The 13,437-nt window shown below is 38.3% G+C and overlaps 1 protein-coding gene across 1 annotated transcript in view; it reads right to left on the bottom strand.

The window, feature by feature from the left end:
- The window catches only part of SV2A (synaptic vesicle glycoprotein 2A), a 163,595-nt gene that overhangs the window by 46,936 nt on the left and 103,222 nt on the right, over nucleotides 1–13,437 (bottom strand). The window contains exon 9 of the mRNA XM_053705415.1: nucleotides 1,861–1,994. Coding sequence (XP_053561390.1) covers nucleotides 1,861–1,994 — 134 coding nt within the window. The remainder of the gene's footprint in view (nucleotides 1–1,860; nucleotides 1,995–13,437) is intronic.

The raw sequence follows: 13,437 nt of genomic DNA, 5'->3' as shown, positions 1-13,437 counted from the left end.
CTAATGATGACGTGTAGATTGAAAAGAGAAGGGAACCGAGGACAGAGCCTTGAGGTACCCCAACAAAAAAGGGGTAACAGAGCAGAGGATGCTCCGGAGAAGGCTACACTAACGGTACGGTTAGATAGATAGGAAGAGAACAACTAGAGAGCTATGTTGCAGAAGGATTGGAGGGTTTGGAGCAAAAGAGGGTGGTCAACAGTGTGAAAGGCTGCAGACAGATCAAGGAGGATAAGCAGAGAGATGTGGCCTTTGGATTTTGCTGTAAGTAGGTCATTGGTAACTTTGACAATTGCTGATTCTGTGGAGTGATGGAGACGAAATCCAGATTGCAGTGGGTCAAGAAGAGAGTTTAGTGTAAGGAAATTGGATAGACATGCATATACTAGCTTTTCAAGGAGCTTTGAGGCAAGACGGAGTAGGGAAATAGGGTAGTGGTTGGATGGGGAGGTTGGATTGAGGGTGGTTTCTTGAGGATAGGTGTGACCAGTGCATGTTTTAGAGATAAGGGAAATATACCAGTGCTGAGGGAGAGGTTGAAAATGTGTGTTAGTATGGAGGTGAGGGTAGAAGAGCGGGAGTAGCTGTAAGGGGATGGGGTCGAGGGGACAGGTAGTGTGGTAGGAGGACAGTATAACGGCAGAAACGTCTTCCTCAGTAACAGGGGCAAAAGAGCTAAATTTATGGGTATTTGGGTTTTGGATGATTGTGAGCTTTTGAGGGGGTGGGAGATTGGTAGTATGTTGAGAGCTGATTTAATTTCTGATGGAGCCAATTTTGTTATTGAAGTGGCTGTCAAAATCTTGAGCTAAGAGAGAAGTTGTATTAGAAGGTGGGGGTGGGCGGAGAAGAGTATTGAACGTGAAAAACAGACGTTTTGGGTTAGAGGAAAGAGTAGAGATAAGATTAGAGAAGTATTGTTGCATATAAAGATTAAGGGTAGAATAGTAGGAGTTCAAGATGAACTTGTAGTGAAGAAAGTCAGCTGAACTGCCGCTCAGCAGTACGGGAACATCTGCGTAGGTACAGTGCCTGGGAGGAGGATGAGAGTGTGGTTTCTGAGCTATGGTAGGAGGGGCCAAATTGTCAATGAACGATGTATGGTTGGAGTTATAGTGGCAGATAGATTAGTCAGGGCAGGAAAAGGAGGTGATGGAAGAGAGAAGAGTTTCAAGAAAGCTAGTGAGCTGCTGCTGATCTAATGACTTAGTGCTTCTGTGAAGTTTGGTGTGAGGGGTAGAGGGAGGGGGAGTTGTAGGGAGGGAAGGGATGTTGCAAGTTAGGAGATGATGGTCAGAAAGAGGAAAAGGGGAGTTTGTGAAATTTGAGATAGTGCATCAATAGCATATACTCCAGTGTCTAAACTTTCAGTATAGGTGGCTATAACACAGGCTAAATCAGCTATTTCAAATGCTGAAATAGGAGTAAAGGAGCTACTTGTAAACAATATAATACACTCTAGCAGATAAAATGGATCATTGGGAATAATTTAAAGGGGAGAAATTTTTTTGGGTGAACTGTCCCTTTAAGCAGATGCTATGTAAATTAAGTTAAAAGATAATGTATGTGTATGTAAATGAGACTAATGTTTACTGGCTAAGAAAGACAACTCTCATAACTCTAATAGGGGAAAGAGACAAACTTCCACACGTCTGACAAGAAAAAAGCATTTAATTTTTTTTTTAAGTACTATACTGTAATACATTTTAAAATGATGTCTGTTAGATGTGACAAAGAAATATAGTATTTTCCATTAATTGGTGCAATTAACACATTTATCTGTGTTAATATTTAGGCAGGAATATCAGCAATGTTTACTGAAAATAAATTTAAAACTAGACCGTCAGGAAGCACAATTACCTGTGTTGAAGAACATTGATGAAACAAAGGTACAGTTTTTGAAGAAAGTATTACTGGATGTTATATCTTCAAAGAAGCAATCTGAGAACAAGGAATCTTCAAATATGACGGATTTCATTTTCAGGCCAATAAATCTGTGGAGAATAAGAAGAGCTTGTTATGATCGATTTATGCCATGGTTTTATAGAGAAAAAATTAATATTCTGAAGCTCTGCAGACAGAAAAAATATTTAATAACCTAATTTTGATTTCCTTTGTTTTATGTCTGTATTTACTGCAAGTAGATTATCTGCTTTTTCACAGCACTGTTATTTTATTAGTGACTTATAATAGTATTGGTTATTATTAGAAAATTTAAATCAGTAATATATCATACATATTGGGCCAGAGCTAAAAATGCAAGCAGTATATGGAGTGTTTGTTTGTGCTAATACACTGCTAGATTACGAGTCTTGCGTTAGGGTTAAAAAGCAGTGTTGGCCGGTCCCAACGCTGCTTTTTAAAGCCCACTGGTATTACGAGTCTTGAAATGACAGGCTCACCGCTTACTTTTTTGTCCAGACTCGGAAATACTGCAAATCCACTTATGTCAATTGCATATCCTATATTTTCTATGGGACTTAAAGGTTCTTGCCTGGGTGACCTGCGGCTTTAGGATAGTGGTAAGTGTGCAAAAGTTTAGTTCACAGATTCTCAGGAACAAAACACTTACCACAAGTTTTTTCAGGAGGTGCATTGGTTTGTGCAGCCAGGATCTCCTCCCCCAAGGGAGAAGTCAAATTAGTACGTATGGTAGCCAAAATATGGTCAGGAGGTATAACAGGAGAAGGTACAGACTCCTCCTTGGACAAAGGCAGGTAGGAGACCACATAATTAAACCGAGACAAAAATAGCGCCCATCTGGCCTGTCGGGGCGACAAACGTTTTGCTTCAGATAGATAAGTTAAATTCTTGTGGCCAGTAAGAATGAGCACTGGCACGCTAGTACGCTCGAAAAGATGCCTCCATTCCTTGAGTGCCAAAATTATGGCCAGTAATTCCCTGTCGCCAATTTCATAATTGCACTCCGCTGGAGACAATTTCTTAGAGAGGAAACCACACGGATGCAAGGAACCGTCAGGCATAGGACGTTGAGACAAGAGGGCACCTACTCCAGTCTCAGATGCATCAACCTCAAGAATGAAAGGCAGGACAGGGTTAGGATGAGCCAAAACTGTAGCGGCAGCAAAGGCAGTCTTAAGACTATCAAAGGCCTTAATGGCAGTAGGGGACCAATGGAGTGGATCATTCTCTTTACGGGTCATGTCTGTGATAGGTTTGACCAAGGAAGAAAAGTTTTTAATAAACTTTCTATATTAATTGGCGAACCCCAAAAAACGTTGAATAGACCGAAGACCAACTGGGCATATAACGTGTCAGGATCCATGGAGAACCCTGCAACGGAGATAACATAACCTAGGAAGGTTACTTGAGTCTGATAGAACTCACATTTCTCGAATTTACAAAACAGGCCGTTCTCACGTAGTCTCTGAAGAACCCATGTAACATCAGAACGATGAGCCTCAAGTGTGGGTGAGTGTATGAGCATGTCATCTAAGTACACCACAACACACTGTTGCAACATATCTCGTAGGACATCGTTAATAAATTCCTGAAAAACAGCAGGAGCATTACATAGGCCAAAGGGCATTACAAGATACACATAATGCCCGCTCCTGGTGTTAAATGCTGTTTTCCATTCGTGGCCCTCCTTAATCCTAACGAGATTGTACGCTCCTCTAAAATCAAGTTTAGTAAAGACCGTAGCGGAATAGGGTAAGCATTCTTAATGGTAAGACGATTAAGACCCCTATAATCGATGCATGGTCTTAACTCGCCACCCTTTTTCTTCACAAAGAAGCCAGCCCCTGCAGGAGAGCAGGATTTGCGGATGATCCCCATGACAGAGCATCGGCAACATACTCCTCCATAGCACAATTCTCTGCAACAGACAGAGGGTACACCCGGCCCCGAGGAGGAATGGCTCCGGGTTGCAGGTCTATGGCACAATCGTAAGACCGGTGAGGAGGCAATGTACCAGCACACACCTTGTCAAAAACGTCTAGCAACTCTCGGTACTCCTCTGGCAATTGAGATACTGAAGAAGTGCACAAGACTTTAACTGGTTTCCGAAGACAAGTGGAAATACATTGCAGGGACCACGACAAAATTTCGGACCTGCGCCAGTCGAGACTGGGATTGTGCTTTTGGAGCCAGGGATAACCCAGAACAACCGGAAAATGCGGAGAGTTTATCACCTGGAACTGGAGGGTTTCAAAATGTAGAGCCCCAACAGCCATGGACAACGGAGCAGTTTCATGAGTAACGAGTGTGGGCTGAAGGGGCCTGCCATCAATGGCCTCAATAGCAAGCGGAATGGACCGAGGCAAAACAGGAATGGAGTGCTTTGATACAAAAGCACTGTCAATGAAATAGCCCGCAGCACCGGAGTCAACAAGAGCCTGAGTGACTATGGAGGCGTCCACCCAGGAAAAGATAACCGTGACCAAAGGTTTCTCCTTAAGCGGTTCCAGGGATGAGGATAAACCACCCAAGGTCTGCCCCTGACAGGACCTTAGGTGTGAGCATTTCCCGGCCGTGTAGGACAAGACTTTAAAAGGTGGCCCTGTAACCCACAATAGAGGCAGAGCCCCTCCCTCCTCCTAAAGGCCCTCTCCGCCACGGAGAGACACGTGAATCCCAACTGCATCGGCTTAGCAGTACCTGGTGACTCGGGACCAGGAGGCATGGGAGGAGAGGGAGGCATGGGTGGGAACGAACACGTAGGAGACAAAGGAACAGGAGGCTTCCGCAAGCGCTCCTTGAATGAGGGCCTCTCTCTGAGTCTGATGTCAATTAGGATCAAAAAAGACATCAATGCCTCGAGATCCTCTGGTAAATCTCTAGCAGCAACTTCATCTTTAATCGCATCAGAGAGCCCATGAAAGAAGGCGGCAACAAGGGCTTCATTGTTCTAACCTACCTCTGCGGCAAGCGTACGGAACTCAATAGCATACTGAGCAACAGATCTTTTACCTTGCTGAAAGCTTTCGAAAGGAGGCCACAAATTCAGGGTAATTTGAAATCACAGGTTTATTAGTCTCCCACAAGGGATTAGCCAGGCAAGAGCTGTGTCAGAGAGTAACGAGATGAGAAATCCCACCTTAGCTCTGTCAGAGGGAAACGTCTGAGTTAACATCTCAAAGTAAATGCCCACTTGGTTCAAAAACCCTCTGCACTGAATAGGATCGCCTCCATATCGCTGAGGTAGAGGTGCAGAACCGGAAATGCTCCTGGTAGGCATAGGTGCAGCAGCGGAAACAAGAGCAGCCATAACTTGCGGGACACTTTGGTCCAAATGTGCAGTGTGAGTCAGCAGGGTTTGCGGTGATCCTGTACATCCATCCTGGTAATGATGGCAGGTAAAGGTGGATAATTAGCACCATCAGGATTCATGGCCTTTGCGTAATGTCAGGGTGCCAGGAATCAGACTGAGACGAGAAGTGCAAAAATAATCACACCTTTATTAATAGCAAAAAATAATAAAAAGTCCACAAGTCAAATAACAAGCCAGGAGTCAAAACCAGAGCTGGTAGTCAGACGAGCCGAGTCAGGAGCCAAAGCGAATAGTCAGACGAGCCGGAATCAGGAACAAGGAAAACAGCAGAGTCAGGAACAAGCCAGGGATCAGGAACCAGGAAGGACGTCAGGCAGCCAGGTAATACACAGGAACTCTCAAAAACAGGTCTGAGACAACGCAAAGGCAAAGCATACTGAACAGAGGCCCTTTAAATAATGAGTGATGACATCACAATTCTGAGACTGCATCCTGTCTCACATGGATGATGCACACCAGTCTGGCCATAAAAGGAAGTACAGGAAATGAGCAGCATCCCCCACAATGCACCATAGTCAGGAAGAGAGGTGAGGAAAATGACTGCCAGCAACACACAGGGCAAACAAACAGGGAAAAAACCCTGACAATTCTGGGACAACAGCCATGCAGACCAATTTGATGCAGTGTTCGGCGATGCTGACAGCACTCATATGTCTATTTCCCAAAGACAACCTCTGGATATGACGCTGAGCACGTGCACTCAACTTCTTTGGTTGACCATGGAGAGGCCTGTTCTGAGTGGAACCTGTCCTGTGACACCACTGTATGGTCTTGCCCACCGTGCTGCAGCTTAGTTTCCGGGTTTTGGCAATCTTCTTATAGCCTAGGTCATATTTATGTAGAGTAACAATTCTTTTTTTCAGATCTTTAGAGAGCTCTGTGCCATGTTGTACTTCCAGTGACCAGAATCAGAGAGTGTGAGAGCGATAACACCACATTTAACACACCTGCTCCCCATTCACACCTGAGACCTTTTAATACTAACGAGTCACATGAAACCAGGGAGGGAAAATGGCTAATTGGGCCCAATTTGGACATTTCCACTTAGGGGTGTACTCACTTTTGTTGCCAATGGCTTAGACATTAATGGTTGTGTGTTGAGTTATTTTGAGGGAACAGCAAATTTACACTGTTATACAGGCTGTACACTCACTACTTTACATTGTAACAAAGTGTCATTTCTTCAGTGTTGTCACATAAAAAGATATAATAAAATATTTACAAAAATGTGAGGGGTGTACTCACTTTTATGAGATACTGTATATATATATATATATATATATATATATATATATATATATATTATATTTATAGTATAAGTAGGAACTGCACTCACTGAATTTAGAAAACCATAGTACCTTTTAATTCATGGTGATGTTTCAGTGTTTGCAGACCCCTTCCTCAGATCAAGCAGTGAACAACTATATATATATATATATATATATATATATATATATATATATATATATATATAATAGAAGGGCTGCAGCACTCCATATAAATATTTTAGTGATTTATTTTCAAGCAGAAAAACATAGGCAACGTTTTGGGCTTTGCCCTTTCTCAAGCCAAGTGATTAAACACATAATTAATGCCTACAATATATAGGCTGTGAGTAAACCAAAATACAGGTGGAAAACATTCAAGTGATTGACTTTTAAAGAGACAGTACTGTTTATAACCCACATTGTGTACTCATTAATTACATTTGTCCTGTGATAGTATATATCATAAAATAATACAATACTTTTTGTCTCAAATGTGACTATATAGTATTAACAAATTACAGTTAAATTCTATAATTATGTTACTTTGTTTGTTATATGTGAATTTGTGTACATATATTTTTATACAAAAAAAATAAAATACATTTTAATATTATACTAACAAACAATTTTTTAATCTTTAAGAGATGTTACCTATATGATGGATGACAAGAAGGGAGAAAAATTATAAAATCATCACTAACCAAGAATATTTATGGAATGACTTCTATGAAATGTGATAAAAAAAAAAATTTGAGCAAAAATAGTAACTTGATTGCATTTTTTTGATATAAATGAAATAGATTTTAAAGTAAAAAAAAATGTATGTTTATTTTTGTCTTATTAATGAAATTTTCCTACAGTTATATCTAATCATTACCTTAGAGAAATGCACTTTAAGACGTAGGCTTCTAAAGAACCTATAAAGTTCAATATCCAAGTCCAAATTATTGAGTGTGTTACTGGGGCAAAATCCCAAGCCTCTATTTAATAAGTCCATTTGACTTTCTGTTAAGGTTATTTGTGATATATTTATCACTAAGTTCTTTACCCTTTTATGCGGCGACCTCTTGGCAGTCGACTTGCGACTTTGTTGGTGTTTGCGGCCGCCCCTCCGCCTCCGTCTCATCTGACTACCTGTGGGGAAAAAGATGACTGGGACTGAAGTGTTGTTCCTGCTGAATTACTTCTGGATGTATCACTTGCATCGGATCGTGCTGAGCGATCTCTTCCGCGACGACTCTGGCATCTGATGTCACCTCTGTATCCTCGTGTCTCGCGAGATTCCCATTTGTACATGTGACCATTCAGATAGTCATCAGCGTCACGAGAAAACTTGTTACATTTGCGATCCTCATTGGTCTTACGGAACTCCTCTATATTGGCATCCACTTCTGCTTTCAAAGTAGTAAACTCAGTGAGAGACAGTTTATCTTTAAAGCCAACTTCTAATGCTTGTATCTTTTGTTGATTTACTTGTATTTCTTTCTGGATATGTTGTATGCTCAATATCATTAAATCAAATTAACATTTGTTAAGAATTTTCTCAAAAGTAGAACAATATTCTTTGTCTTCCATAAAGAGTGTAGGTCTCAATGACACTCTAAACCCTCTAGGGATTCTGCGTAATCTGTGATATTCAGCAAGGGTAGATGAATGAAGTTCCCAATTCACTTCTTTTTTCTTTTCTCTCTCCCATTGTTTAGAGTTTATTTCTGTATCTGGAACAGCCAGAAAATACCTTGGGCCTCTTACCAAAGTAGCGATGGCAGCAGCCTCCACATCGGTAAAGGTAAACACATCTGGTTGAACTTCCATAGCTTGATGTGAAAAACAAATTGCTTGAAATTGTGCAAAGGACGGTGAAACAATGTCAATAGCAAAAAAAAAATCCTGCACCAATTTCAATTTGTATGATTTTTGGGTGCAAGCTGCCTCTGTCCCACCAAGACAGATCAATATAGAATAGAAGAAAGGGCTGCAGCACTCCAAATAATTATTTTAGTAATTTATTTTCAATCAGAAAAACATAGGCGTCATTTCGGGCTTTGCCCTTTCTCAAGCGAAGTGATTAAACACATAATTAATGCCTACAATATATAGGCTGTGAGTAAACCAAAATACAGGTGCAAAACATTCAAGCGATTGACTTTTAAAGAGACATAACTGTTTATAACCCATATTGTGTACTCATTAATTACATTTGTCCTGTGATAGTATATATCATAAAATAATACAATACTTTTTGTCTCAACTGTGTCTATATAGTATTAACAAATTACATAATTATGTTTCTTTGTTTGTTATATGTGAATTTGTGTACATATATTTTTAGACAAAAAAAAAATAAAATAAAGTTTAATATTATACTAACAAACAATATATTGTTATCTATGAGTGTTATTGAATAGTATATATATATATTGTTATCTGTGAGTGTTATTGAATAGTATAATATATATAGTTAGCGACTTTTTCTACTTTGGGGACACGATGATTTTATGATATTTGCATTTGGAGACCATTTGACAACTTTATGGATACATTTGCTTCTAATATTTAATTGGATGAAATAAAAAACTGCTTTGTTAAAGACCAGTGAGTGCCTTCTTTCAAACCAGGAATCTACATATTTTATCTGGAGTGCACCCTGGCTGATGTGGTATTGTAAGACTGTGCTTATCTCTGCTTGGAGGATTTATATATATATATATGTGTGTGTGTGTTTATTTATCTATTGTGAGGCAGCCCCTTCTTGCTCTGATGCACATATTTGTAGAACAGAAGAAATAGACACTTATAAAACTCAAGATGTCACTTTAACAGAGGATCCCTCCTCTATGTAATAAAAGTTATCAGGTAACAACCCCATGTGGAGATAAACAGTTGCGGGGTCTGGGACTGAGCTCTTTAAAGCCTAAGTATATGCAAAAGAACAGGTTTTTCATGAGGGGGAACCACTTTACATACAAGAGTTGATTATCCCCTGCTGGGTTGGGTACACAGGATCTCATGTTTACCAGGCTTGGTGACAACTTAGATTTTAAATAGCATAATGTATACTTAAAAAGTCATATATAAATGATTTGTCTATAATTTTCAAATCTATTTAAAATACTCAAATAACATACATATATATACATATATATATATATATATATATATATATATATATATATATATATATATATATATATATATGAACCTGGGAGATGTGTCTAATGCATAAGAAACCTTTAAATCTAAAGTGAATATATAACTGTTTATTTTAAGTGTTTAACCAACTTGCTTAATAATAACAACATTGTTTCTTTCATTTCAGACCGAGGAGAAAACAGTAAATTGTCCCAGAAATGATATATAAAGTGTGTTTTTCATGCACTTAAAATTACATTATCAAGAGATGTATTGCATGTGAAATGTGCTGTACTTGTATTAATATGGGATAATAATCAAATGCAACTTTAAAGGCATCTTCTAAATTATTATGAGAAATATATCATATTTAGTCTTGAAATACTCAGGGTAAATAGTATGACATAATCCAATACACATGGAACATGCGGTTTGTTAATACTGGAAATTAAAGTATATTTAATAAACATTTTAAAGTGAGATATTTAAATGCAGCAATATTTGATGGTGAGACTGCATTTCTGGTTGTTTGCTACCATCTAGTGGTTTATGCAAGAATTACAACCAAAGGGAATTATAGTATCAAATAACCATATGTTCCCAGTAAGCCAATCAAACGTTCAGCTCGAAGGGCCTATCACAGACAAACTTCGATAAGGGCCTATCAAAAGACAGTACCATGGAGCGTATCCAAAAAGGTTCACCAATGATTAGAATAAAAAGGGTTGAGGTGTATCATGTGATATAACCTCATACAAGGGAATAAAAGGGGTCTTTGCTTGCTAAAATTTTGACTAATAACCTTGCTGCCTTTTGGGACACAGTCACTATAAAGAAATTGGGCTACCTTTTCTTATCCATATTGCAAAATACCTCTTATTTTATGAGGTGAATTGGACTTATCTGAAAAAGCTGAAGCATTCATTTGGTTAACTGGTAAAGTACAGGGAGTGCAGAATTATTAGGCAAGTTGTATTTTTGAGGATTCATTTTATTATTGAACAACAACCATGTTCTCAATGAACCCAAAAAACTCATTAATATCAAAGCTGAATAGTTTTGGAAGTAGTTTTTAGTTTGTTTTTAGTTCTAGCTATTTTAGGGGGATATCTGTGTGTGCAGGTGACTATTACTGTGCATAATTATTAGGCAACTTAACAAAAAACAAATATATACCCATTTCAATTATTTATTTTTACCAGTGAAACCAATATAACATCTCAACATTCACAAATATACATTTCTGACATTCAAAAACAAAACAAAAACAAATCAGTGACCAATATAGCCACCTTTCTTTGCAAGGACACTCAAAAGCCTGCCATCCATGGATTCTGTCAGTGTTTTGATCTGTTCACCATCAACATTGCGTGCAGCAGCAACCACAGCCTCCCAGACACTGTTCAGAGAGGTGTACTGTTTTCCCTCCTTGTAAATCTCACATTTGATGATGGACCACAGGTTCTCAATGGGGTTCAGATCAGGTGAACAAGGAGGCCATGTCATTAGATTTTCTTCTTTTATACCCTTTCTTGCCAGCCACGCTGTGGAGTACTTGGACGCGTGTGATGGAGCATTGTCCTGCATGAAAATCATGTTTTTCTTGAAGGATGCAGACTTCTTCCTGTACCACTGCTTGAAGAAGGTGTCTTCCAGAAACTGGCAGTAGGACTGGGAGTTGAGCTTGACTCCATCCTCAACCCGAAAAGGCCCCACAAGCTCATCTTTGATGATACCAGCCCAAACCAGTACTCCACCTCCACCTTGCTGGCGTCTGAGTCGGACTGGAGCTCTCTGCCGTTTACCAATCCAGCCACGGGCCCATCCATCTGGCCCATCAAGACTCACTCTCATTTCATCAGTCCATAAAACCTTAGAAAAATCAGTCTTGAGATATTTCTTGGCCCAGTCTTGACGTTTCAGCTTGAGTGTCTTGTTCAGTGGTGGTCGTCTTTCAGCCTTTCTTACCTTGGCCATGTCTCTGAGTATTGCACACCTTGTGCTTTTGGGCACTCCAGTGATGTTGCAGCTCTGAAATATGGCCAAACTGGTGGCAAGTGGCATCTTGGCAGCTGCACGCTTGACTTTTCTCAGTTCATGGGCAGTTATTTTGCGCCTTGGTTTTTCCACACGCTTCTTGCGACCCTGTTGACTATTTTGAATAAAACGCTTGATTGTTCGATGATCACGCTTCAGAAGCTTTGCAATTTTAAGAGTGCTGCATCCCTCTGCAAGATATCTCACTATTTTTGACTTTTCTGAGCCTGTCAAGTCCTTCTTTTGACCCATTTTGCCAAAGGAAAGGAAGTTGCCTAATAATTATGCACACCTGATATAGGGTGTTGATGTCATTAGACCACACCCCTTCTCATTACAGAGATGCACATCACCTAATATGCTTAATTGGTAGTAGGCTTTCAACCCTATACAGCTTGGAGTAAGACAACATGCATAAAGAGAATGATGTGGTCAAAATACTCATTTGCCTAATAATTCTGCACTCCCTGTATAAGCAATTGTTAAGTATATATAATATTTAAATCAAAGGTATGCTATAGCTATAGTTTAATTGCAGCTGGTGATTTAAAAGGGCACTGTGTATTTTACATTTATATCCAAAGTCCTGTGTAGTTTTAACTAGTCACATTAATGCTAGATAATTTTACTTGCTAGATAAAGGTCTTTTGTATTTTATATCTTTAAGTCAGGCTTCTTATTGCAGTTAAATTTCTCTGGTGTATTAAGTTATTTGTAGTCATTGTGATATATTTTAAAACTTGTTTTATGGTAGCTAAATAAGAGGTTATTTCAGATCAGACATATTGACATATACATTGGCTTTTTGCATTAATAATATATACAATTTCTGGTGTTTTTAATTGAAGTTATATATTACTTGTCTAAAAGTAATCTTAAATCTATTGAGATCCAGTAAGATTTGTGTGAAGTATCTTGTTATATTGTTTAACTAAACACTGTTAAGTTAGCGGTCCATATTCTGGTATTTTATTGTGGTATTTTAATGCGATTCATTGTGAGTAAAATTAATTTTAAAGGTATAGTTTTTTATGATCTGTTGTATAGAATATTGTAACGGAATAAACATGTGTAATTGATTAATAAGATAGTCTCTAGTTAATATATTTCAATGTGTTTATAAATTTAACTAATCTCAAGAATATTATTAATTTCAATTGTTTTGTATATACATTTTAATTGGCGGTTATTTTAAATAGTAATAATAATAAATAAATTGTATTATAACCCTGGTATATACTGACAATATTCAAGAATTATTATGTGTTTGATGTACATTTTTGTTTTATAACTCTTACTCTTTATGTGCAAACTCGACACGCACTAATTTAGTTTGTGCTCGAGTGAACACATTTACTTTAAGCTAGTAATACATGGGCAAGTTATCCAGACCCACTACTTGTAATCTAGCCTAGTATATTTTAATTCTTTTTTTTTTCTTCTTTTTTTCCCCCAGAATAATACAAAAACTGTGAATTTGGTGTATCTTGATAAAATACCTTCAACCACAACCTTTACAAAAAGATCTGTTCAGATTAGCTAAATATCCTACATATCAAATTAAAAAATGTTATCTCTGAAAATGTGATTTAACTATTTATTTGTATATATTGTGAGTCTTACTTTTTTATTACATGTTCCAAAAAATTATTTATTTTATTGATTTGTTAATAAAAATTATTTTTTTTCTTTAATAGAACAGCA

Source organism: Bombina bombina, chromosome 1, assembly GCF_027579735.1.
Source record: "Bombina bombina isolate aBomBom1 chromosome 1, aBomBom1.pri, whole genome shotgun sequence".
NCBI classification, from domain to species: Eukaryota; Metazoa; Chordata; class Amphibia; order Anura; family Bombinatoridae; genus Bombina; species Bombina bombina.
The sequence above is the reverse complement of the archived record's forward strand: the minus strand, read 5'-3'. Positions and strand labels throughout refer to the sequence as shown.